General features: G+C 54.9%; 9 protein-coding genes across 9 annotated transcripts; 5 read left to right on the top strand and 4 right to left on the bottom strand.

Annotated features, from left to right (window-relative positions):
- Nucleotides 1-557: 557 nt before the first annotated feature.
- Nucleotides 558-4,483, bottom strand: P152DRAFT_460286 (ARM repeat-containing protein). The gene is made up of 5 exons (XM_033679867.1): nt 3,991-4,483; nt 3,699-3,918; nt 3,463-3,638; nt 916-3,413; nt 558-846 (listed from the first exon to the last, which is right to left on the bottom strand). Exons 1-5 carry the CDS (start codon nt 4,171-4,173, stop codon nt 639-641), a joined length of 3,285 nt encoding a protein of 1,094 aa, XP_033532221.1. The 5' UTR covers nt 4,174-4,483; the 3' UTR covers nt 558-638.
- Nucleotides 4,484-4,977: 494 nt separating this feature from the next.
- Nucleotides 4,978-8,242, top strand: P152DRAFT_420489 (uncharacterized protein; the record flags this gene model as incomplete). Its single annotated transcript, XM_033677152.1, has 1 exon — nt 4,978-8,242. A coding segment is annotated over exon 1 (3,189 nt), but the record flags the coding sequence as incomplete, so codon positions are not given.
- A 666-nt stretch (nt 8,243-8,908) lies between these two features.
- P152DRAFT_515759 (uncharacterized protein) lies at nt 8,909-12,647 on the bottom strand (the record flags this gene model as incomplete). Its single annotated transcript, XM_033682916.1, has 2 exons — nt 12,405-12,647; nt 8,909-12,349 (listed from the first exon to the last, which is right to left on the bottom strand). The coding sequence occupies exons 1-2, from the start codon at nt 12,492-12,494 to the stop codon at nt 8,909-8,911; spliced, it is 3,531 nt and encodes a 1,176-aa protein (XP_033532219.1). The 5' UTR covers nt 12,495-12,647.
- Nucleotides 12,648-12,928: 281 nt separating this feature from the next.
- Nucleotides 12,929-16,544, top strand: P152DRAFT_515758 (uncharacterized protein). The gene is made up of 2 exons (XM_033682915.1): nt 12,929-13,449; nt 13,545-16,544. Exons 1-2 carry the CDS (start codon nt 13,250-13,252, stop codon nt 16,159-16,161), a joined length of 2,817 nt encoding a protein of 938 aa, XP_033532218.1. The 5' UTR covers nt 12,929-13,249; the 3' UTR covers nt 16,162-16,544.
- Nucleotides 16,545-16,793: 249 nt separating this feature from the next.
- Nucleotides 16,794-17,346, top strand: P152DRAFT_467643 (uncharacterized protein; the record flags this gene model as incomplete). Its single annotated transcript, XM_033680782.1, has 3 exons — nt 16,794-16,951; nt 17,077-17,229; nt 17,295-17,346. 3 exons carry the CDS (start codon nt 16,794-16,796, stop codon nt 17,344-17,346), a joined length of 363 nt encoding a protein of 120 aa, XP_033532217.1.
- A 92-nt stretch (nt 17,347-17,438) lies between these two features.
- P152DRAFT_460284 (putative prefoldin subunit 6) lies at nt 17,439-18,541 on the bottom strand. The gene is made up of 4 exons (XM_033679866.1): nt 18,298-18,541; nt 18,040-18,235; nt 17,917-17,977; nt 17,439-17,867 (listed from the first exon to the last, which is right to left on the bottom strand). Exons 1-4 carry the CDS (start codon nt 18,356-18,358, stop codon nt 17,835-17,837), a joined length of 351 nt encoding a protein of 116 aa, XP_033532216.1. The 5' UTR covers nt 18,359-18,541; the 3' UTR covers nt 17,439-17,834.
- An 86-nt stretch (nt 18,542-18,627) lies between these two features.
- On the top strand, nt 18,628-20,498 carry P152DRAFT_460283 (putative vacuolar sorting ATPase Vps4). Its single transcript, XM_033679865.1, has 5 exons — nt 18,628-18,938; nt 18,992-19,018; nt 19,070-19,562; nt 19,618-20,065; nt 20,112-20,498. The coding sequence occupies exons 1-5, from the start codon at nt 18,830-18,832 to the stop codon at nt 20,334-20,336; spliced, it is 1,302 nt and encodes a 433-aa protein (XP_033532215.1). The 5' UTR covers nt 18,628-18,829; the 3' UTR covers nt 20,337-20,498.
- Nucleotides 20,499-20,580: 82 nt separating this feature from the next.
- On the top strand, nt 20,581-22,603 carry P152DRAFT_460281 (Prenylcysteine oxidase). Its single transcript, XM_033679864.1, is given in 5 exon segments — nt 20,581-20,843; nt 20,893-21,454; nt 21,508-22,506; nt 22,521-22,528; nt 22,563-22,603. The coding sequence occupies 3 exon segments, from the start codon at nt 20,720-20,722 to the stop codon at nt 22,418-22,420; spliced, it is 1,599 nt and encodes a 532-aa protein (XP_033532214.1). The 5' UTR covers nt 20,581-20,719; the 3' UTR covers nt 22,421-22,506; nt 22,521-22,528; nt 22,563-22,603.
- On the bottom strand, nt 22,507-23,904 carry P152DRAFT_89667 (uncharacterized protein). Its single transcript, XM_033683332.1, has 2 exons — nt 23,535-23,904; nt 22,507-23,480 (listed from the first exon to the last, which is right to left on the bottom strand). The coding sequence occupies exons 1-2, from the start codon at nt 23,776-23,778 to the stop codon at nt 22,594-22,596; spliced, it is 1,131 nt and encodes a 376-aa protein (XP_033532213.1). The 5' UTR covers nt 23,779-23,904; the 3' UTR covers nt 22,507-22,593.
- Between the last annotated feature and the right edge of the window lie 165 nt (nt 23,905-24,069).

Raw genomic sequence — 24,069 nt, 5'->3', positions numbered from 1 at the left:
ATGGCGTTGGGGTTTTGAGAATCGCATTTTGATGGTCTAGAGGACAGGGTATGGAACAAAAATTAAGCATAGACTTTCCTCGACTGTGTTTGCGATGAAAATTTCGATCCTCAGCATGTTCATTGCCAGCCATATAAGGTGTTTGAGGACTTGAGAGCATCGGGGATAACACTAACCAATCCACAACACATCGCAGAAGTTGCGACACCGCGAAAATGATGACCGCTTCATTGAGATCTAATTCTCCCTTCCTCATGCCTGGTATCTCCCGTCCGCGGCGAGAGTAGAAAAAATGCTATCTAAACATCCATACCTCGAGGCTTCATTGCTATCGAATTCCTTCTCCAGCTTCCAAGCGCGTCTACTGACTCCCTCGAGAAGAGCGAAGCATGCGTCGGTCCTCGACCACCAACTGCCTAAGCGCTAGACCAATCGTTCACGACATAGAACCAACCCACAATCGCCTCCGACGCTTCCAACACCCCCACCCCCTACCACCCATCATCCCCTGGCTCCTCCCCCCCCCACAGAAACATCTTTTTCGCCCCCAACCTCCCCCTCGCATCATCCCCATAATCCACATAACTGACACGCTTCTCCACCGCCGCATCCGACCTATACCCACCGTTAGCTCTCGTCTACGCAAACATCGCGCGAACCGTGGCTTGCGTCTCTTCGGACATGGTGCTCAGCGCCGCGTTGGCGTCCATGCCGGTGGCGGCGACGAGCTTCTTGGCGGCGGCGACGACGCGCACCGCGGTGGCACCTTGGAGGGTTTCGGCTTCGAGGGCTTGCGTGATGAAGGTGAAGCATTTGGGGGCTTGGGTGTAGACGGCAGGGGTTTGTCTAGAGGGGGGAGGTTAGTATGGGGTTTGTAGGGGGTGATGATAGACGAGAAGGGAAGGGAAGACGAACCTGTCAATTAACTCAGCTAGGAATCCATATCCGTACGGCGCCGCTTCCTCGTCGTTCACAATCGGCAACGTATCGATCCATCGCGCCGCCACCTCCTCCGCATTCGTGACCTTCGACCCATTGAAATGCAAGATCTTCGCGATCGCCGCCGACGCGTTCTCCGTCGCATACACCTCATCCTCGCCGCGTGCGTCTGCCCGCTGCACCACCCCGAACAGTAGCGGCATCGCACCCGCCACGAACTCCGCCCACTGCGGGCCGCCCTTCTGCGCGGCAACGCCGACGCCGTACGCAGCGGCCTGGCGGTTCGCGGGGAACTCGTCCTGCACGCCGTTGACGAGCGGCTCCATGATGAGGCGGCTGTAAGCGAAGGACTGGGGCCCGCAGAACTCGAGGACGTCGTCGAAGATGCAGATGGCCCATTGGCGCTGGGTGGGGTCGGGGTTGCGGACGAAGGCCTCGTAGAAGGAGAGGAGGCGCTCCCAGTGCGGGAGGAACGCGGTGCTCATGTTCTTGAAGATAGTGTGGAACGCCTTGTTCATGTCGGACAGCAGCGTCTGGTCGTCCTCGACGGCAGCGAGGAATTCCTCCGACTCCTCGTCGCCTTCTTCACGCTCCTGCGCTTCTTCAAGGCGTCCCTGCACACGCTCGGCGAACTCCTCCAGCACGCCTTGCACATTCTTGACGAACTCGCCCATGTGCGCGTCGGTGAGGCATCCGCGGCCGAGGATCTCGACGGATTCGTAGAAGCATTCGTACATGTTGGCGAGGGATTCGATGGTGGGTTCTGTGGCGACGACTTCGAGGATCTTTTGGATCGTCGGTTCCCACAGCTCGATGAGCAACGAGGATTCGCCGCCGTGGGCCTTCTTGTACGAGTTGAGGAGGGCCGGGACGCATTTGGCGGCGGCGGTGCGGACGGGGTCGTGGAAGAAGAAAGACAGGCCGGGAAGGGCGATCTTGTCCATGATGTCCTTCACGTACGGCTCGAACGCCGCTTCGAGGACTTGAGCGTAGATGACGATCAGCTCGATAGCCATGTACTTATCGTCGAGAGTGCTGGTTTTGATGCCGATGAATTTGCCTTTGAGGGGGATGATCTCCCAGTTGTCGTCCTGCTCGACGGTCGCGACCTTGTCCTCATCCTCGAGGAGTTGAATATCCGCCTTGGCACTGGCCAGTTCAACCAAAGGTGGCATCACAGCGCCCATGTATGGAAGGAAGTCCGCCCCAAGAACACGGCACATCCTGCCCCAGCAGTGAAGCAGATACGACGCTTGAGGATCGTCGGGCTCGGTGACGTTTTGCTGAATGGCTCCCAAGAGGTTGACCAAAGCTACCGCGTCCTGTCCCATGCGCTCCTTTCCAACCGCCAATGCGATCAGGGTTGCGCACTCCATGGCTTTCGCTCTTAGTAGGCGATATTCCTTGTCCTGCTCGTTCTTTAGCACGTTGAACAATAGCGGCATTAGGGTATCATAATATCGTCCAAAGGCCTGTTCCGCGGAATCCGCGACCGTGGCAATGGTGGAGAGCGCCTGTTCCTGGACAAAGCGTTTCGGGCTTTGCAAGAGCTGCAACAGATGGCTAAGGAGATTGTCGAGGTAGGGCTCGAGGACCGACTTCTCCGCCTCCTCGCAGAAGTTGACCAACGCAGCCGCAGCGTGCGCTTGCACGCGTGGCTCCGGGGCTTCGAGGACGGGGATAATGCTGGGAAGCACGACTCGGTGGTATTGCTCCTGCATCGTCCCGGCGAAATCGGTGCTCATTTGGCCCAACGCATTGCATCCTGCCCACCGCACGCGAGGGTGCGCGTCTTCGAGAGCGGGAACCACGAGGTTGAGGACCTTATCCAATTCGCCGATCATCAGATCCCGGCATCCTTCTGAGATGGCCGAAATCGCCATTAGGGCGGCATGTCGATCTTTCCACGCGGCGGAGTTCATCATTCGTGGAAGCCAGTTGAATGTCGGTGGAAGAAGCGCTGCGCCACCGAGCCGGTTTGCGAGCCGATCCATGGTCTGTTCTCCAGCAACGTGGTTCAGGTCGTTGTCGTCCGCTTCAAGGTCTTCACAAGCGTTCCACTCCTCGGCGTCGTCATCATCCTGTCCAACATCGGTCATAAGAGACAAGCACTGCGTGACCATCTCCGAGGTGTAGTTCGGGTCCTTCTTGCACATCTGCGGCGCATTATCGGCAAAGGTAGCCATGAGCTCCAAGGCATTTTGTCGGGCTGAATCATCCAAGTCCGTCTCCTGAATGACGGACACAGCAAACGTGACAAGGTTGCTGAACAAAGGCTTGAACATCTTCGGAGCGGTTTCGGCGAGTTCAATCAAGGACAGGAGGCCTCTCGACAGCTGGTCGGAGTGTTCATTATTTTGGAGAGGAGGGAGGATATTGAGGATTTCGGGAATGAGGGAATAATATTTTTGTTGGCTCTTCCTGTTGATTGATCGGAAGAATCCTGAGAAGGCGTCGATGGCGGATAGCCGGACCTTGGTCTGTTAGACGACACGCACTCCATGGTATCCGATGCCAACTTACCCCAACATCTTGATCCCTGAACCCCGTTGTAAATGACTCTAGGACAACTTCTTCATGTTGCTTCTCGATAATCTGCGGTGTCATGGAGAACACCCGGAAAGCAATTTCGCGGACCTCTGGGTTCGGCGACTGGCTGGCTTGGAACAAGGCCTCAAGTAGTTCTGCCCATACTTCGCCTGTCCACCAAAATTAGCGACCACCAATAGCGACAGAGATTTGCAAGCAGGGCGTTTTACCTTCGTCGGAGTACATGCGAGCCACTTCGGCCACGGCATCGCCGATTTTGTTCCGGAGTTCTCTGTTCTCTGCCAACCGGAGCCCTTCCAGCATCTTGGCCTTGATCGCCTGTCGATGGGCCGGAGACAGTAAAATAAACGTCTCCTTGAAATTACCGCTCTCATCTTTCTTCGTCCGTGTCGCGATCCGTCGGAACAGGACCGCAGCAAAGGTTCTCACCTAAAGCGCAATGGCATATTAGTCCCCAATTCGTATGTATGTCGTGCCGGTTGTCACAGAAGATCTGCTCACTGGATAATCGCCTGCTTCGGCACTCTGCTCGACCAGGCCCATCAGAAGCACTTCCGGCCTCTGAGCCGCCCAGTCGTCGTTCAGTTGCTTCTCCGCTTCGGTTCGGAGGACATTGTCGGGGGATTGCAGCGCCACAAGCAGCTGAGCGAGAGCCGCTTGCACTTCTGGAGGGAGTAGAGACATTATGGCCTAGAGATACGCCCAGAATCTTATATGTCTCTGGTCATGAAAGTGTACGCAGCGCAGAGGGCGTGTGGCTGCGATCAACCCGGACAGAGGGCTGGGGCGAGTTTTGGATTCCGGGGCGTTGGTGGTGGGATATCAGGAGGGGTAGGTGTCTATGGGTCTCCGACACAAGCAACAAGACCGGTAGCGTCTGTCACAGTGTCTAAATAGTGCGGACAAGACAGTGAGGAAGAAGTCGGGAACGATAGATGTTTAGTTAAGCCAGGGAAATTTTTGGTGGGGGTGTCATGGTTTTGTTAGTGATGGGCATTTGACATTTGACGTGAAAGATTGTTAGAGGAGCAAGGATGAACCGCTTAAGGCCTCAGGCAAATCCACGGAGGCAGGGAATTTCCTGTTGGCAGAGAGATCACTGGTAAATTCAGTTACCCCTTGAATTCAACCAGATATGTTCACTGAATTACAGGCCCCTGTTGTACTGTATAAATAATAGATTACTACTGCTATTCCTTCCTTTTGTTTGCTCTCCCTGTGGTGAGAAGAATCTCAGCTATCCCTTCATTAATGAAGGACAAAATTTGGCTAGCGTACTGGTACAGTAGATACCTCAGGCGACAAGGCACAAAGGGATGATTTGTGGCGTTTCTGTAATTAGCGATGCAACAGCTCGGCTGGGCTGTAAGGCCGAAAGGCATAAAGTCTGTGGTTGCCCTTTGAAACCAGGCAGAAAGTAAACAATGCCATGATACCTGTGCACTGACGACGATGGTGGACAAGATCACCATCATTCATCTTGTGAGATAGGTACCATGCAGTATATACATCGGAAGACTCATTATGGGCATATTTTATTTGTTGAATTAAAGAGTGTTGAATTATGCGACGAGTTTCCCATGCGACACCATGTCCGCCGCCTTCTCCACCCGGTTCGGCGGAGGACGGTGGTTCAATCACGGCCTATATTCACGAAGAATCAACAACGGGAAATGTTGAGTTCACCAAAGAGGTCCGAGAACAGTTTCACAAAGCAAAACCACGCAGACCACCTCCAGGAGTGCGGAAAAGCATTCTTGTTAATGCGGGTCCTCAAGAGGTGAATGACGATCCCCGGCAACGACATCTTGAGCTCCCCACAGGCAACAGCCATGCCCGACGCACTTCACTCATCCCCAAAAATCGTGGAGGACGAAGAACTTCAATTTTAGCCCAGCCAGCTCAGAAAATCCCCGGAACTTCACGGCTAGGTCCGCTGCCCGTCATTCCCGCTGCCAACTCATCACGTCAACGAAGGCCGACTCTGCTGCCAGACCACTTGGAGCAAGACGAGATGGCGGATCCGAAGGCACAACCGTCCCTTCGAAACCATATTCCGCTCAAGAAAGCCCCGCGCAGGCGAACCATATACGTCCCTTCGGAAGACACCACCATCATGACAATCCACCCCGGCGCCCCGTCTCGCGCATATTCGAACACGAGACCGTCATCGGCGGATCTCGGACTTGGGCTTCTCACGTTGGCAGAAGAAGAGCCCGCGAAGATGGAGAGCACCGAGGTGAAGTCGTCTCGGGGTTCGCGCAAGTCACTGGCTGCGGCACCGAGGAGGATCCCACTTTGTGCGACCAAGCGCCAACTGCAGGCCCCAACCATATATGAAGACGTCGAGGGGATGGGAGATGGGAAAGAAAATGTACCGCCGGGGCGAGTGTCTACAAAGCAAATGGAATTGGAGCACAAAAAAGTTAGGAAGCCGCTGCATACGACCGGTGCAAATCTTGAAAGAAAGCAACTCAACGCAGGTCGGACACACCCTCAGAGTCCGCTGGATACACCTATCGAGAAATTCTTCCCGGCATTGGACACTCCTCCACGCGATTCGCAACCGAAACCGAAACCGACCTCGAATCAGAACCCTATCGCAACGCGTCCGAAGCCTGTCATCGAACGACTTTTGGATCGCGCAGCCACCGTCAAGAGGCAATCCCCTGTTGCGACAAATAATCGTAAAAATAGCCCAAACACCTCTCCGCGTCTAGCATCAAACGGCGGAGTGCCTAAAAAGTCTGCCAAAGCGTCCTCGGTCCACAAAGCGAGCCAGCAGGCGCAACAATTCCCAGTTATCACGGACGACCTCAATCGACCCGAGCTGTATGAGGAGCACTGGCTGGCCCAACAAGAGACATCTCTAACGCAGCTCCTAAATGGGATCTTCAAATCACTGGAGCCGAAATCTTATCTCGATATTGAGAAACACAGTACTATGCGACGCCGTTTACTGGACATCTATCAATCGCACGACTTGTCCATCGCGTACAAGCGGATCCAAGCCTCCTTACGCTATGGAGCACTCTGTATCCCCAAAGATACCATCACCCGCGAAGTCCGGTTGAAAGAGGACATCGGCATGCAGAAGAAGTTTCTCACGCTCTGGATCGACTCCTATGACCATGAATTGCTCAAGCCGGCATTAGAGGCGATCGTGGGAAGGGAGATACCGCAAGATGCGCGCTTGTCAGGGACACCACCGCAGGCGTCGCTATCTCCTGAGCGTGCTGGTAGGCGACAGAGGAAGCTCCTCGGGGCGTTCTTTAATGCGTTCTTTATCCACAACGAAGACGCACCGAAAGCGAAGAGCAGTGCTGGGACCATTGGTGGAATTGCGCGGTCGCTTGGGAGAGATGCGGAAGATGCTGGGTCCTCCGTCGGCTCGTGGCGAAGGACGGTCCTCCGAAGCTTGATGCTGATCCTTATTCTCGACAAAGCTAAGGGAGCGGAAGTGGCTCCCAAGTGCTTGTTTCAGAAGACTTCAACGCACAAGTCGTCTATGGAAGTGTTGGTCGCACTCGGTCGACTGCTTTTGCCGTCCGTGGGAGATATCGTTAAGACGCTCGGCCATTTGAACTACTCGCTGCAGACGATTCAGAGTCCTCTTCAAGAGTACGACTACCACGTCGAGAATATGGCAACCGATCTCCGGGACGGGGTGATGTTGACACGACTTGTTGAGGCGCTCCTCTATTCCCCATCCAAACGTGTCCTCGAGAGGGAGATGGCCGGTGAGGCCACTATTACGTTCACCTTACCCGACGGCGACCTCCTCACCAGCAACATCGATGATCCAACTGGCAACAACTGGATCCTGTCTCAGCACCTCAAAGTCCCTGCCACGTCCCGCACGCACAAAATGTACAACGTCGACATCGCGTTATGCGCCGCCGCCAACGCAACGGGTTCCATGGGACACCTGAGCCAAGACATCTCAGCAAGCGATATCGTCGACGGCCATCGCGAGAAGACGCTCAGCCTCCTCTGGGCCCTCGTGAGTGAGTACGGCCAAGACCTGCTTGTCGACTGGACGGAAGTGCAAGCGGAGATCCAACGAGCCAAGCAGCGCATCCACCCTGCCGACTTCTCCGCGCTTGACATCCAAGACGACTCTGCCATCGAGCGGCTCAACAGCGTCGCCAAATCGCAGGCTCTGCTCCGCACCTGGGCGACGCTCATCTGCCACCTTCACGGAATCCACATCACCAACCTCACCACCTCCTTCGCCTCCAGCCACGCCTTCTCCGCCATCATCGACGAATACTCCGCCTTCCTCCCCACTACCACCCCCTCACCATCACTCTCCACCTCCTCCACACCCCTCCCAACCAAACTCGCCCCCCTCGCCATCTCCGCCTCCTTCCTCCGCCTCCTCTCCCCCCCCACCGCCCCAATCATCCCCTCCCCCACCCTCACCCTCCAAATCCTCCTCTTCCTCTCCTCCCGCCTCCTCCCCCTCGCCCGCCGCCACCGCGCCGCCACCACCATCCAACGCGCGCTCCGCACCCACCTCCTCCGCCGCTCCCTTCTCTCCGCCCTTCACCGCCGCGTCGTGTGCGCTACGCTCGCCCGCGAGTGCGCGCTGGTAGTGCGTGCGCGGGAAGAGGTGATCGACGCCGCGAGGAGGATTCAGAGGGCTTGGAGGGGGTGTTTGGAGAGGAGGGTGGAGCGGTTGGTGGGGGATGTGGTGGGGGTGCAGAGTGTGGTGAGGGGGTGGTTGGTGAGGAGGAGGGTGGAGAGGGTGGGGAGGGCGGCGAGGGGGAGGTTTGGGGCGTTGGTGGGGTTGGGGGTGGGGGTTGGGGTGGGGGATTTGTGGGTGGAGGCGGTGGAAGGGGGGGAGGAGGGAAGGGGGAGAGCGGGCTGGTGAGGTGGGTTGGAGGACAGAGAGTCGGGCGTTGTTTTCGGAGTGGTTGTTTATTGTTAATGATGATGGATCAAGAGGGTGCAGAGCGAGTCGAGGAGGAGAAGCGAGAGGATGCCGTTGTCTCTCTACGACTTTTTTAACGAACCGGTTTCTTGTATATATTAGCGGCGTATTGTTTGGCACGCGGTTCATGTTCATTGGCAAATAGTGGTGTTATTCAAACATTATTTGGGTAAAGAATCTGCCCTCGACCAAAGAGGCAACATCACCAGTGAATCGAACGTTTAGCGAGGCTGAAGTAGACTGAGGTAGGAAATAGGTATATGCGTCAAGGAGGTGTCGGGCAAGTGAGGAAGCAGTTGTCTGGAGATCACCGTCGATGATCAACATGATTGTTAAGCAGGTGACTTTGATTACGACGAACAAGGAGTTGCAGGCGACGGTGAAGGAACACTGCTTAAGGTCACTGGTAGATCATAGATTGAAAAGAGACGGCCATGCCGAAATGGGCGTGCTGCCTACATCGTCGAAGAACTGGTAGATAATCTAGTGTCGTATATCGTGTGTATTGGGATACGGCCCTATATCGCCTGACCGATTGATATAATGCACCACCTCATCCCACGCCGGCCAACCCCCCCACCCCTCCACACCCTCCACCGTCTCCCTCGCCATCAACACCGCCTCGTCCGGAACACCACGACCAAACCGCTCAGAGATCCGCAGCACCTTCACATAGTCGTTCCTATGATCCATCATCTGCACGGCCGGCCGCTCCAACCACACGCGGATTGCGACGAGCAGGGTGCGAAAGCGCCGACGCCCACCGACGGAGTTGGATGTGATTTCGGATAGTGCGGTGTGGTGCTCGGCCATCCAGTAGACGATGGACAGGAGGCCTTCGTGGTCGGCGAAGGACGCGAGGGTGCGGATGAGGCGGTGTAGGTCGGCGGGGTCGGGGATGGTGTAGAGGCGGGAGAGAGTCGGGGTGGGGGATCGGGGCGAAACGGGTCGCTGCGACGGATTTGGATTTGGGCTGGTTCGCGGCTGCGGTTGCCCGACGGCGCGGTAGAATAATTCGCGGATGTAGAACGAGCCATGGTCGAGGATCCACTGGGCCGTCTCGATGATGGCGGGATGTTGTTCGCTCATTCGTTCGTGGGCGTCGTGGGTTTCCAGCCATCGCAACAAGTCATGACTCGGAATGATCGCTGCTTGGAGTATGTTGCAAATGCTGGAGAAGCCGGGCAGGTCGAGAGGCTCTTGTTCGACGGCGATGGTCTGAGCAGCGTGCCGTGCGAGTGCGACCCGGTATATCTTATCAAGGGACCGCGGATGGTCGCGGATGCCGACCGGATCTTTCGTGTTGTTGCCTTTTTCGAGGCAGCGAAGGACCATGGCGTACACGAACTTCTTCGAGTGGGGATAGTAAGCTGATAAATGAAGAGCGTGGACAACTGGGTGCTGCGATCGAAGGCGTAAAGGAGGACATATGTTCGAGACCGAAGGGCCGTGAATGACGTCCGATATTCCCTTCACCGCAGGCACTCGGCAGAGAGCAGCAATAACGCATTTGATGGCAGGTAAGGGCACTTCCTTCCAATGCATTTGATGCTCGGGTCTGGATGACCAAATGATTTCGTTGATTCTTGAGCCGTCGAAGAGTAACTCAAGGAGGCTTTGAAGCCGCGTAGCGTCCGTAACGTTGACGAGAATGAACTGGGCGCACTTCTTTGAAACCCTGACCTTGGCGATCATCTCGCCGACAAGTTCGTTGGAAGAGGGAGGCGGTGCCGAAACATAGGTCCACTCGTGAGTGGACGCAGGTTCGGGGGAAAGTTCTATGCCGTCGCCGGGTAACGGTATGGACTGCGACGACATCGCCGGGTCTCTGAAATCGGCGGTATTGGACTTTTCGATCTTCGCGTTTTCCTGCGCGACAATCTTCCGAAGCATGGCCTCGTACACGTCGGATCCGGTCACTGACAAACTCGGAGCATACGTCCCGCTGGACTTGAATGCCAAGAACGAAGCCCACGCTTCGTTCAATGTCCTCGTCGCGGTGATTCGCGCGGCCCAAATGCCGGTCTGCACGGCGATGGAATGGTCGGGTTCCGGTAGCTTCCTGTCTGTGTTCGGCAACTTCGCTCGAACCTGCATAGTAGGGGTGTTGTCCGTATCCCAGCCCGCGAAGAGATGGGCGAGCATTCCCCATTCGCCCGTATCGCACCCGGCCTCTTTCATACGGAGCAAAGCGGCCCCGGCTCGGGACGTGCCATACGCCGCATTCTTGTATTCATCTAGTCCAGTCCGGTCTTCTTTCCAAGGCGGCCAGCTCCCTTTCTTCATTGCAGCCCAATCGCGTTCTCTTTCGGTCTTCGGTCTCCGTAGCAAGACTGCGATCACGGCTTTGTAGCCTTCTGAAGTGACGATCAGAGGCGGAGCAAACCCTGCCATCCTCTCAAGGATGGTGAATTGTGCATTTTCAGCTGCAAAAGAATCACGGAGTGGGTGAGTCGTCGGCGTGATTGCCAGGGCATTCAGAACCTTATTACACAAGAACGTTGCTGTCTGAAGGGCTTGAGCAACAGGTGGACCGTGGACTTGAGGCGTGGAAATTTGCTGCAGAAAATCCAAGTGCCGACAAAGGAGTCCAGCGATGTCGGAAAGAAGAGTGGTATGCACTTGACGCGCATGACGCAGAAGCCTTCCAATAATGAGAAGCATGTGATATTTCCCCAAAATCTCCGTGGCTCGATTCTGCCGAGACAATGTGCGAGTGGCGCTAGGATCGGACTTATGCAACGCATGGGCGTCATCGAAAGCCGCCGACACATACTGCAAGATATCCCAGATGCAGTCGGGGTGAAGTTTGCGACGTCGAAGCACCGCTAACAGGACGAATACCGGAACCCGAGTCCGACTTGGGCCAGACGCTTCGAGAGGGGGTCTCGTCATGCCTTCGATTATTTCACGCCCTGGACGTCTTGACAGCAAAATCGTCGCCCAGTTGAACAGATCAGTGGCATCGTGCCCCTCCAAGGCAAGACAAGGTAAGTCCGCCTTCGATAGGTAGGACGCAATTTGCTCGTGATGCGGCCATATCGCCGTTCTGAAGTCCACCGCCAGAAGGTCGCGCCTTGGAACCACTTGGCTCATCGCTTGAATGTACGATGCCAACACCCACTTTCTACTCGCGGGTCTGTCTCTAGAGCGCAAAGTATCGTAGCGATGCACGACGTCGGCCTTTTCGGAAAATTTTGTTGGGGCAGGCAGAATGTACTTGGGAAGGATGTGTTGTTCCTGCAAAATGACAAGTGCTCTACTGAGATAGTCCAAGTCACCACCCTTGTCCTCAATTCTCCGCGGATTCAAGAGATTCGCTAAAGGTTCGGCAACGGCATGCGAGACTATCGGTGTATACGATCCAGGCTCGCCTGAGCTTTCAAGATCTTCTAACGGTTCGGCAACAGCATGCGAGACTATCGGAGTATACGATTCGCGCTCATTTGAGCTTTCGAGATCCCCTGAATGTTCGGCAACGCTATACGATACTATCGGAGTATCCGATTGGCGCTTGTTTGAAGCTTCGGGATCTGTGGCCGGAATACGACTTTCGAGTTTTGCGACGGGGGTAGCGCTATTGAGCTCATGCTTTGAGTGGCCAATGGAGTTGGGAGTAAACGGCGCTTCATCTCCTATGATTTCGAGCCTCTTGTACTGGCGCCCGAGAGTAACATGTCGGCTAGGATCCGTAACCGGCGCTTCATTTCTCACGATCTCAACCGTCTTGTACCGGTGCAGGCTAATAATTCGGTGACCGCGATTCATGGCCTTATCCGCCCCATGTCGGTGATAGCTAGCAATCCGTTTCCTGGGATACGGGCCACCCGCTGCATCCGTCACTGTTTCCGTTGGTTGGTCAACCTCGTTTTGCAACGAGACTGAGGCCTCTGCCCGTGCAGAGTAGCTCCGACAGACATTTTTCTACGCGTCGTTAGCATTTCCATTTTCGTTTCGTTCAATCATAGGATAGACTAACCCAAGGCCGGGACGTCGGAACTGAGCGGGAATTGCGGGAAAACGCGACGTGAGACCGATAGAGGGCGGTCGCGCAACCTCGACAAAGCATGCAACGCGATACTCTCACGGAGGATGAGCCCAGCCGCTGTTCATATCGACAGGGCAAAAAGACGGCACCGGAACACCAATGAAAGGAAGAGGATTAATATCACTCAGCGGAAGAGAATATGACACATGTAGAAGCGAATTGGACGATTAATGCAGGAGCTCGAAGGTTGGTTGAGCAGGAGGAGGAAAGTTTCCATATTGGTAATTGGAGACGAATCACGTGCAGGGCTCTTCGACCCCAGACATACACGTGACAGGGGTCGATGAAATATCCCAAGGCACCAAGGCATTAATGAAGCCAAATCAGGCATTAAGGAACAAAGGCATCCATACAAGGCAACAAGGAGATGACAACCCGGAAGAACACTTTCTCCGCCCCTCCCTAATGCCCGAAGTTTTGCAAGAGCGACTGACTGAGCAGCGACCAACGACTCTCGCGACTCTCGGCGTGAAACTCATTCGCCGTGAACTCTGCACTTGATTGTCCATATCTCCCTATACCTCGTCCCCGGCTTTTCTCTGCTGCCCCTGATCTCTTCCTCGCTCTTTACTAGACGTGGTACGTGGCCTGGGTTGCGCTCATTCCCACTAATCCCTCCCACCGTACCTGGTCTACCCTCAACACGTCGAATCTCGAAAGGGTACAAGGCCAGTTTGACGATCCCTTGCCAGGGCGACGGCGCAACAGCGCGTCCCTCCACCATCAACTCCATCACCTCACGCGCCGCTGAGGGACTTCCCAGGCGCAACGCGACCATGTCGACGGTGAACGGCACTTTATCTCCACCCGCACCCGAGCAACCGCCCGAGTCGACCATCGCTTCCAAACGGAAACGCGACGATAGCGAAGGGAACGCGCACGTTAATGGTGTCGCCGCATCAGAGCACACGATTCCAGACCATGAACCATCAATAGATTCACAGCTCGCTGCCGATATACACTCTATTCTGAAAAGGTGAGAACAATATGCACCACCTTTCCATATTCATGACTTTCTTATTGTTTCCAATCCTCTGCTTGGGTCTCAGCGCTGACCCGATTCATCTCCAGCTTCGACCCTGAACCTTCAATACTTAATCATGTCCTTACAAAACCTGACGATCATCGACTTTCCAATGGAGAGCCTTCGTCTAAACGCGCGAAAGTCGATGAGATCTCTACACGATCGACCATCTCACAAAAGCTCGAGAAACAACACTACAAAACACTAGCTGAACTATCTCAAGACGTCGACGATGTTCTCGACCAAGTGCTTGCCCCCATTGCGGCTAAGCAATACTCATCCGAGAACAAAAAGCGTGTATCCCGGCAACTCTCCGATGATGAATCGAAGCTATTCGCTAGGGCGACTGCATTCAAAGGGGAGTTGGAGCGCATTGTATCGAGACAGGAAGCGGATCTAGCATCGACCCCGAAGGTCCCCACCAAAGGAGAGGATAGTGCTCGAGCTGCGGATAGGCCTACGTCGGTGCAAGGCGAACCACGAACGGTCCTCACTCTTTTCGCGAATGCACCGGTTCCTCGACAGCTCTTCTCGAGTTTCCAATCTAAAAAGCAGATCTCCGCCTCCGACGCAGCTAGTTCGGAATTCGAGAACGGGGTTGGGATCGAAATGCCCATTCACGAACGCGATCTCCCCAATGTCCTGTCAACAGTCAAGGTGGTCCCTCGCAAGGGCAAAGATTCCGATATCAAGGCGCCGACATTCGGCGAATCATTCCGTCCGCCTCAAAATACCTTGCCGCTTACCCCTCCGAAACCCGTTAAACACCTCAGCACCCGCGGTTCCAGCGTCAGCTTCGTATCCCAAGATGCGTTATCACGGATGTCCCGCCGAGGAAGCTATAACTGGGTCAGGGAGTCGCTCTCCGTCGGACAGTGGCTCGGGTATAACGGAGTGGACAGCACTCAAGAACCAACGTCTCCGGAAGCAAAGCGGAAGCAGCGAGATCGTGCGTTGAGCACCGGAGAGGCCAATCCGCCTTTATCGCAAGAAGCAGTGGCATCTTTGCAGCAAGCGCGAGAGGCGGCATTGTTCCGGAGCGTGTATTCGAGCTTTGCGCCAAGCCGGGATGATTCGACGGCAATTGTCCCATCCGAAGTCAAGGGTGACATCTGGTGGCAGAAGATCGGCAAACCACGATTTGAGCCGGATGAAGAAGTGTTTGAATTCAGCGAAACGAATGGAGAAGTGGCCGCACCTGACGCCGATGATGAAATTGACGAAAGTCGGATCAAGGAGGCATTGGAGGAGTATGACCCTGTGGAGGACCACGAGTACATTGAGAGGAAACTGGGCATGCATTCAAAAGAGGAGAAAGAGGTGGATGAGGTCTTGGCCGAGATTTCGGAGCTGCTGGAGACACTCTACTCGTTCCAGCGTATCCGACATGCTTCACTGGCTTCCAATACCCGAACCCCGGTCAATCACAACAGCTCCCTCACAAGTCTTACCGGAAGCCCCAGTGCGCCGACAGCTGGCGAGATGGCTATCTATGAGACTCTCAAGATGCAGTTGTCTCTCATGATTGGTTCTCTTCCTCCATATGCAGTTGCGAAGCTGAACGGGGATCAGCTTGACGAGCTCAACATTTCTCGAACCGTTCTGTTCGAAGCTCCAAATCACCGGGGCGTCATGGAGGAACCGGCCCCGCCAAGAAATCCGAAGGTGCCTGCATACAACGCCGCTCCGGTTGGTACGCCGGTGAATCGGGGACCCGTGTCGAGTCATTATACGCCTCTTCCCCAAACATATGGCCGGACCGCCGTCGCGCCAAACACACATGCGAGACCCGCTGCGAACTCGTATTATCCACAGCAGGCTTCCAATGCTACGCGAACACCGCTATCTCAGTTCCAACGGTCTGCCAGCAATCCGCAGGCTTATCAGACACCGGGCACTTTCACTCAACCTCGACCCGCCGCATATGGACAAAACTACCCTCCATCGAATGTCCGTCCAAACTATGGTCCAACCGGGGTGCAGAACTACACTCCAGCAGCGGCACAGCGACCGCCGGTGAACCAATACTACCAAAACACCCCGGTCCAAAACCGTCCATATAACGCCCAGGTGCAGCCAGCGCCCTATATCCAGCGCCCCTCGAGCGCAGCGTCCATGAACGCGTCCGCGAGCCAGTCCCCCTACGTGCGGAACGCCTCCCCTCTTAAACCGGCGCCCGTCCCGACCGTCCAACCAACCTACCCTCAACCACATCCCGGCTACGCGACGCCGACGCCGACTTCCACCGGGCCCTTGAGCCACCTGTCTCCCCGCCCTGTCAACCTCGCCAGCCCCAATCAACCACGACCCAACAGCGCCGTCTCCCACCAACGCCACGTGTCCTCCTCGTCGCAATCACCCCGCATGCCGCTGCCGTCTACGCTACCCGCCGACGCGACCAAAGCGCCGGAACATCTCGCGGTGCAGAAAAACCACTATCAGCAGGCGGCGAAGGTCATGCCGCAGCAACAGCAGGATATGCTCGCGACGGCGAACACGAACCCGAGCGTGGGGCATGCGTCGCCAGCTAGAGAGACCGCGACGCCGACGGTGAAGCAGGGGAGCCACACGCCGCAGCCGCAATCGCAGAAGGTGGCGGTGGGTGGGGACGCGACGGTAGGTGCGGCGCAGGTGAATGGCACCTCGGGGCCAGCGGCCAAGTGAAGATGGGAGATCGACAGACCGACAAGATAAGATGGGTTAGAAGCATTGCTACTTGGTAGAGGGGGTATGCTGGAGTGGGCATCCAGATCAAATCGGAGTTTCGGAGAAAAAGGTGATGGGATTTCGGGCATCGTCGGCGTCTGTCTGAGTCCCTGTACGTAAGGAACGCGTGCATCGGGTGTATGATTTCAGGTTTTGTGCGAGGCAGACGCGGATAATGTATGCTGGACAGAATGGGGGCATCGTGCTTGGACTTCGATGGAAGTCGACATGTAACACTACCTTACCGGAAGAAAAGAGCAGCATGCTATTGCTCATGGAGCTTTAGCGAACACCGAAAATCGCGTTCTAGGCCTTTAATATCACTGCAATATCCTGCATTCATGGAATAGTCAACAGATCCAGTTTCTCTGACTATCCAAAATCGATCTCATCGACAAATCAGGAAACGACCATTTCATAGATTCTAAGTCACGTGATATTCAATCCCGAACCTCACTCGGTCACTCTAAGCTCTCGCGATCAGCTCCCACCTCCAATTGAACCACCAACAATTGCGCCTCCATCCGGAAATATTCCTTCTCCATTCGACCTCCCTCTCCTCCACACCCTTCTTCGGTCCCTTCCCCACCATGCCTCAGGACATGCCGCCGGTGGGCGGCTACGGCGCCGTCCAATACCGCCGCAACCTCCCCACACGAGGATTCCGACCCGCGTGGTATCTCGTCGGGATGGGCCTGGTGATGACGTTCGGGTTTTATAAGTACGGCGTAGGCGTGCGGGAGCATAAGTGAGTTTGACACATGCGATACCTCGACTCGGGCAGGCAACTCGCTCGGATATGTGGAGGCGTTGGTTTCCGAGAATTTATCGGAGCCACGAGCATTGGAGATGGTCGCTGACGATGGGGTATAGTGAGCTTGCACGAGAGAAGATGTGGAGTCGGATCTACTTGACGCCGTTATTGCAGGCGGAGGAAGATCGGGATCAGGTGCGGAGGCATTGGGCGGATTTGGCGCGCGAGCAGGAGTTGTTGGGACGGCAGACCAAGGCGTATCACAGCGATCGGTACGTGCTATGGAAAACCAATCTCGATTGGTACACGATAATCAAGGCTAACTAACTGTTTGTAGATTCGTCCGGCCGACGTTCGCGGTCACGCCCGAGAAACCGTTGAAAGATTGAGGGAATATTGATGGGGAGGGATGGGCGGTTGGGATTGTACATACGACGATATCATGGGAGGCGTATCACTGGGTTTACGGAGGGTTCCGCCAGATGGGATGCCGTGTAGATTCGAAATTGGCTTCTCGCTTGGACGAGCTATGGTATATCTGCCTCTGCGCGTTTCGCATCGCTGGTTCTCAGGAGCGGCTTCTACGACTGTCCAGAGCACGATGAGTGACCGCTGCGGTGGGATGGAGTAGGACGCGCTGCCCTTCGCTATATCTGCCTCGTGCTGGCCAGCCGTGGTCCATGTTAAGCATATGTAGCACCGCTGTATGGAGTAGAGTCGTATCCCCAACATGGCTCAATCCAATCCGAACGTCTGCCAGGTCCATGCCTCGTCGGCGTGACATCGCCTTTCACATCCATATTCCCCTTTTCAACACCGATCTAGCTGCTAAAGTGGTCACGTAAGAGCAAGTTGAATGCCTTCAAGAGAAATCGGCTCATGAAGCCGTCTGGGATTGTAGGTTTATGATCTAGAAAAATCAGCTCCATCCTCCCCTCGACGTCCACACCAATACGCACCTCCGACTTCACCGACTCCGCCTTGTTCTGTATCTCCGATATCTGCCCTTCAACCCGCTTTCTATAAAAAACCGTCAGCTCCCGCCAAAATTCACGCGCCGAGGAAATATCATGGCACCATACATCTCTTTCTCAATGAACTCTAGCCGCCCGTTCACGCTCATGGTCGCTTCGGACTTCTCCTGCTTCATCAGAACCGGGCCGATCATCTTGTAGATGTTGGCCGTGCCGGAGAGCAGCTCGAACTCCTTCTTCACGCTCTGGTTTTCCTGCTGCTGGGACTCGAGCTTTTGTCGCGCTTCCACGGCGGACTGGAGGTCTGCGGGTAATGATTAGCTCCGATAGTGATGCAGAATCGCGAGGCATGGAGCGGGCAAATACCGGACTGGAAACTTTGATATTTCTCGGTAAGGTCTTGGATGACCTTCTTCGGGTTACTCATGGTGTCGAAGTATTATATAAGGAACGTGTTTGGCCGAGGATGGGTATAAATTCAGATCTCGTTCTTAGAGGTTGGATTGATTTGACAAATTCCTAGAATTTCACGGAGGAGAGCCAGAAGAGATTGCACAGTGTTTGAGCAATGATCGTAATATGAAGTCTGTAATTACGGAATAATATGAAGACTGTTGGGTGTTGCCCCACGAAAAGTGGTTGCCTCACGATTCATTGATGTCCTTGGCCCTCCCCGCCCGATAGCGATTTGTTACAGGTATCAACAATTAACCTCTCTGATCTACATGCACTTCCTTTTCCCTACAGCACATATCATCTGCGGCTCTATTTTCGTCTGATTAGCGGACATCGCCTGGACCCAATCTGAACTGTTTACCTCTCTGAAAAGCGCACTAAGAGACGCCCGCGACGCTGCTCTTCGATCACCAGTCAAGCCCGAGCCTGCGTCAACTCCAAGATGAGCAACACCGACTTTGTCGGTCGAGCAATTGACGTTGTTAAGAAGGCGATCGATCAGGATACAGCTGGAGAATATGAGAAAGCATATCAACTATACTACCAAGCGCGTGAGTGACAGCCTGCAACTGCTCTGAATGACGTATGCTGATCGAGACCACAGTGGAACTGTTTATGCTTGCGCTGAAATGTTCGTCCTGATACCGATTCCGTCGCTATACCATATGCTAACAAGTCGTAGGGGAGAAGAATGCCAAGTCGAAGGACATGATCCGAGCGAAGGCCGCCGAGTACATGGACCGCGCCGAGAAGCTGAAGAACCACCTCGCCGAAAAGGACGATCGGAAAAAGCCGAGTGCAGTGGGCGCAAACGGGAAGGTAGCCTCCGGTAGTGGCAAAGGCAAGGAAGACGAAGAGGAGCTGGACGCCGACTCCAAGAAGCTGCGCGGTGCCCTCGCCGGTGCGATACTGTTGGAGCGACCGGATGTCCACTGGGAAGATGTCGCGGGTCTGGATCAAGCGAAGGAGGCCCTCAAGGAGGCGGTCATATTACCGATAAAGTTCGAGCATCTGTTCGTTGGGAAGCGGAAACCATGGAAAGGCATATTACTTTACGGTCCGCCAGGTACCGGTAAGAGTTACCTAGCGAAGGCGGTAGCTACGGAGGCACAGAGCACGTTCTTCAGCGTCAGCAGTAGTGACTTGGTGTCCAAATGGATGGGCGAGAGCGAGAGGTACGCTGGCGGAACCTTCAACGTCTGGTCGAATACGGGCTGACTTTTGGGATAGGCTGGTGAAGCAGCTCTTCGCCATGGCGCGCGAAAACAAACCCTCAATCATCTTCATCGACGAAATTGACGCGCTCTGTGGACCCCGTGGTGAAGGCGAATCAGAAGCCTCACGACGTATCAAGACGGAGTTACTGGTGCAGATGGACGGCGTGGGGAAAGACTCGTCGGGCGTCCTCATTCTCGGTGCGACAAATATCCCATGGCAACTGGACGCCGCCATTCGACGACGATTCCAACGGAGAATACACATCAGTCTTCCGGATCTCGGTGCACGACAACGAATGTTCCAACTGGCGGTGGGAAACACTCCAGGGGAAAACTCGCTGAATTACCGGAAAATGGCGCAGATGACCGAAGGATACTCAGGGAGCGACATTAGTATTGCGGTGCAGGATGCTCTGATGTATCCCGTTCGGAAGATTCAAACCGCGACGCACTGGAAGAAGGTACGTGTCCCCTCGAAACGGCAACGCAACTGCTTACCATGACCAGGTACACGTCGACGACGAGGAGAAGTACACCCCGTGCTCTCCCGGCGACCCCAAAGCGCTGGAGATGGATTGGACGCAAGTGGATGCCAGTAAACTTCTGGAACCGCAGCTGGACACGAAGGACTTTGAGCGAGCGATTCGAGCGGCCAGACCCAGTGTCAGTTCTGAGGACCTGGACAGGAACTCGGCGTGGACAAAAGAGTTTGGAAGCGAGGGGTCATTGTAATTCCCAGGTTTATGGTCTATAGGGACTTGAGGTCGCTTGATTGGCAAGGCGTTGGCGTCGTAAGCTTGTGTATACTGGACGGTTACGACATGATCAATAAATGGTATTATGGTGTGGCTTGCAGTCTTATTTAATTCTATACACCCAAATGACTTTCGGGAATGATGCCGTTGTTCTTGACATTAACCTCCCAATCCCGACTGTAGTTGCTGAGAACCTGACGTAAGGGAGCATCCGTTTGCTCCCTCACGCCATATTCCCGTTCATTCCGCAACTCTTGATCTATTTACATCGGTATCCTCTTGATTTAAAAGGCTTCTGCGAGTAGTTATGATTTCGTTCAAAGCCGTGTTCAATTATCTCCGTCGATAGAATTTATAATCATGAGAGTCCCTGCCATCAGCGTCGCGTTTTCGTTGCTGTTCGTCAGCATTCATGCCTTCAGTTTCCCTTCATTTCTCGGGGCCCAGAAGCCCATAAAGACAAGCAAAAGAGTCGCCGTCATCGGTACAATTGCTAGAGTTCTTAAAATGTTGCGCGTTTAACACGTATATAGGAGGTGGAGCAGCCGGCTCCTCAGCCGCATACCACATCCAGCGCTTCGCCCAACGCGCCGGCCTCGACGTCGACATCACCATCTTCGAGCGCAACCACTACCTCGGTGGCCGCTCCACCACCGTCCACGCGTACGATGACCCGCGTTTCCCCATCGAACTCGGGGCCAGTATCTTCGTCGAGCAGAACCAGATCCTCGTCGACGCCTGCACGGAGTTCAACCTCAGCACCAGCGGCGCCGGCGACGAGCGGCCGCGCGACGATCGGCCCACGCTGGGCGTGTGGGACGGCGCGAAGTTTGTCTACACGCAATACGGCACGATTTGGGATCTGCCGAGATTGCTATGGCGATACGGGTATGCGCCGATCAAGACGCGGAAGCTGGTGCAGAAGACGGTGAATCGGTTCTTGAAGATGTATGAGGAGCCTTTTTTTCCGTGGAGCTCGCTGTCCGACGTGGCGTTGCTGCTGGGCTTGACGCAGGCGACCGCCGCGACGGGTATCGAGTTTCTGGAGAAGAATGGGGTGGGTGGTCTGTTTGCCAAGGAGATTGTGCAGGCGAGGTTTGAGACCAGCGTCCATAGCTCTTCGTTCTATAATGGCTAATGCATGGTAGCACGCGAGTCAACTACGCTCAAGAGCTTAATGAGATACACGGACTTGAGACCATGGTCTCGATGGCTCCTGAGGGTGCCATGGCCGTGGAAGGGGGCAACTGGCAGATGTTCGCCCATATGGCCAAGACGGCATCGTCAGATGTGCGCCTTAACGTCACAGTCTCGGCCATTGAACGTAGGGAGAAAAGTGGCTTTGGGATTACCTCAAGTCCAACCATATCGTCACTAGGAGACACGGTAGACTCGTATGGGGTCAAGTCAGCGACCGAGAGCTTCGATACGGTCATCCTGGCAGCGCCTTATCAATTTGCCAATGTTTCCATACTTCCAGCGCCTGAGAGCATCCCGTCGGAGATACCATGGGTAAAGCTTCATGTTACGCTTTTCACTTCTCCTCGCCTTCTCCACGGCCGAGCGTTCGGAATAGACTCCGACGCCGAAGTCCCTACCACCATTCTCACCACCGTACCCTCTGACCCTTCTACTCATTCAAAACCCGCATTCTTCAGCATCAGCACCCTTCGGGCTGTCAACAATACTGCCTTCTCCCCGCCGCGTACAGAGTACATGTACAAGATCTTCTCCCACGAATCAGTTAACCCTGCTTTCCTCGCAGAGATCTTCGACCTTCCCACACCTGCAGCTGGCCACGAACTTAGCAGGGATGACATCAGCTGGATGTACCGGAAGGTTTGGCATTCATACCCCTACGGGCTCCCCAGGGTTACATTCGAAGAGTTGAAGCTAGATGAGGGACTGTGGTACACGTCCGGGATGGAGAGTTTTATCAGCACCATGGAGACGAATGCACTGATGGGCAAGAACATAGCACGATTGCTAATTGATGAGTGGACGGGGTCTGGGCAGAAGAAAGGAGAGGTGGAGCAGAAACCCTTGAAGGAAATCTTATGACTGATTGTTCGAAATACCATTAGCATATATTAAATATATCGCTACTTTCATTCTCGAATTTGCACACGATAATCCAGACAGAATTTGTAAGTGCATCGCTTCAACGCTGTCAGAATGCTAAAGTGATTTCGTAGCTCATCAGTCATCAGAATTACCATTAACACACGGACAGCTCAATCCTCCCCCTTTTTCCAAAACCGAAACCGACCTTTTGGTCTCTCCTTCTGCTCCACCGGGGGGCTATGCCACGGATACGGCATGTCCATAGCCGCCTCGTTCAGCCTCCGAGCCTCAGCCTCGTCGAATGGGACCGTCCAATTGCGCATAGGGATCTCTCCGAGCTTCGTACTGTTTGAAGCGAACGAGTAGTAGCTCGGCGTTAACTTATCCTGTCTTCTCGTGGGTACCGGAGCAACGCGTCCATGTTGCGTAGTGCGACCTGGCGACGCTGCTGGAAAAGCAGTAGGGTATGAGTGAGCATGTACAGGCGGCGGTCGATGTCCACGCACTGGTTTCGGAGAGGGTGTCGTGGGAGTCATGGTTGGCAATGATGTTGGTGATGCCACAGCCGTCGTCTCCCCGGATTTCATGCCCGACGAACTCGTCGAAGATGATCTCGTCCGCCGACCTCGCGGCCGTACCATGACCAGACGCGATTCTGCAGAGCCGTGTTGAACTCGCTGCACACTAGCTTGGTCGTCTTTCTGCCGACTCGTTTGCCGCATCCGCTTTTCGGCCGCGTCATCCCCACGTCTAGACGGGTTCGATTCGGCCGACTTTGCATCGCCGTGACTCTGGCAAGGCCCATGATGTACCCGACGCCTACATCTACCGCAGAAAGGCTGCGGTTGGAGCAATGTGAGGTCCGAGCGGGATATTCGGTGGTACAGCTTCCCTAAAGCATCAATGGTCTCCGCTCGAGACTCATCGGAGAGCTTGGTTAGGCTACGGTAATCCAGCTTCGCATCTTTCCGACCGCTGCCGAGGAACGAGGAGATGATGCCGACTAGTCCGGTATTAAGTTTCAACAGCGTGTGCATGAGTGATGTATGTGCGATTTCTGGGCCATTGTTGTGAGCAGTCCATCATATACAACCGAACATAGGGGTCGTACCATCGCCTTGAGCATATCGCAGCCCACTCCGCCTCCTGTTCCGATCATAGGCCTCATAGACATGAACTGGCCCCTCCTGCAACGACTTCTGCAACTTGAGCTCTTCCCCTCCCAATTCATTGTCTCTTTTCTCGGTAGCCTTGCTCTTCTTCCTTCTCCGCCTTAGCCGAACCCGCTTTAGTATATCCAACCCATTTGTGAACGCTGCGATGATGGACAGCACTGATGAATCTGTACTCGCCATCCTAGGCTATTCCAGCTCATCTGGAGTTTCGTCGAGGACGGCCTCGAGACGAACGTGAGTCACATTGAGGAGACAGGAGGAGGCAGGAAGAGAACTGGAAGCGAGGTCGTATGCAAGCTTCCGTCATCTATCGTGCCTTGAACCGTCGAATTGGCCGGGTTCGGTTCAACATCTGCAGAGCAGCCCGAGGATGGGAGCTCTATGCAGGATTAGCCTGCATTCGAGCGGCAAGTCGCAGTGCTGGGAAGCACAATGCAAGGGCCGATTGGAGTTGGTGATAGGCATCAATCC

This window comes from Eremomyces bilateralis (assembly GCF_010015585.1).
Source record: "Eremomyces bilateralis CBS 781.70 unplaced genomic scaffold P152scaffold_17, whole genome shotgun sequence".
NCBI lineage: Eukaryota > Fungi > Ascomycota > Dothideomycetes > Eremomycetales > Eremomycetaceae > Eremomyces > Eremomyces bilateralis.
The sequence above is the reverse complement of the archived record's forward strand: the minus strand, read 5'-3'. Positions and strand labels throughout refer to the sequence as shown.

Coding starts and splice junctions, on each gene's coding strand:
- P152DRAFT_460286 (XM_033679867.1), bottom strand. CDS start 4,173: ATGTCTCTACTCCCTCCAGAAGTGCAAGCGGCTCTCGCTCAGCTGCTT. Junction 3,639..3,698: donor TCGCATGTACTCCGACGAAG/GTAAAACGCCCT, acceptor TTTGGTGGACAG/GCGAAGTATGGGCAGAACTA. Junction 3,414..3,462: donor TCAGGGATCAAGATGTTGGG/GTAAGTTGGCAT, acceptor TAACAGACCAAG/GTCCGGCTATCCGCCATCGA.
- P152DRAFT_515758 (XM_033682915.1), top strand. CDS start 13,250: ATGTCGACGGTGAACGGCACTTTATCTCCACCCGCACCCGAGCAACCG. Junction 13,450..13,544: donor ATACACTCTATTCTGAAAAG/GTGAGAACAATA, acceptor ATTCATCTCCAG/CTTCGACCCTGAACCTTCAA.
- P152DRAFT_460284 (XM_033679866.1), bottom strand. CDS start 18,358: ATGAGTAACCCGAAGAAGGTCATCCAAGACCTTACCGAGAAATATCAA. Junction 17,978..18,039: donor GAGTTCATTGAGAAAGAGAT/GTATGGTGCCAT, acceptor GGTTTTTTATAG/AAAGCGGGTTGAAGGGCAGA. Junction 17,868..17,916: donor CGGAGTCGGTGAAGTCGGAG/GTGCGTATTGGT, acceptor TGATTTTTCTAG/ATCATAAACCTACAATCCCA.
- P152DRAFT_460283 (XM_033679865.1), top strand. CDS start 18,830: ATGAGCAACACCGACTTTGTCGGTCGAGCAATTGACGTTGTTAAGAAG. Junction 18,939..18,991: donor TCAACTATACTACCAAGCGC/GTGAGTGACAGC, acceptor TCGAGACCACAG/TGGAACTGTTTATGCTTGCG. Junction 20,066..20,111: donor CCGCGACGCACTGGAAGAAG/GTACGTGTCCCC, acceptor TACCATGACCAG/GTACACGTCGACGACGAGGA.
- P152DRAFT_460281 (XM_033679864.1), top strand. CDS start 20,720: ATGAGAGTCCCTGCCATCAGCGTCGCGTTTTCGTTGCTGTTCGTCAGC. Junction 20,844..20,892: donor CAAAAGAGTCGCCGTCATCG/GTACAATTGCTA, acceptor ACACGTATATAG/GAGGTGGAGCAGCCGGCTCC. Junction 21,455..21,507: donor AAGGAGATTGTGCAGGCGAG/GTTTGAGACCAG, acceptor AATGCATGGTAG/CACGCGAGTCAACTACGCTC.
- P152DRAFT_89667 (XM_033683332.1), bottom strand. CDS start 23,778: ATGGCGAGTACAGATTCATCAGTGCTGTCCATCATCGCAGCGTTCACA. Junction 23,481..23,534: donor GCGATATGCTCAAGGCGATG/GTACGACCCCTA, acceptor ACAATGGCCCAG/AAATCGCACATACATCACTC.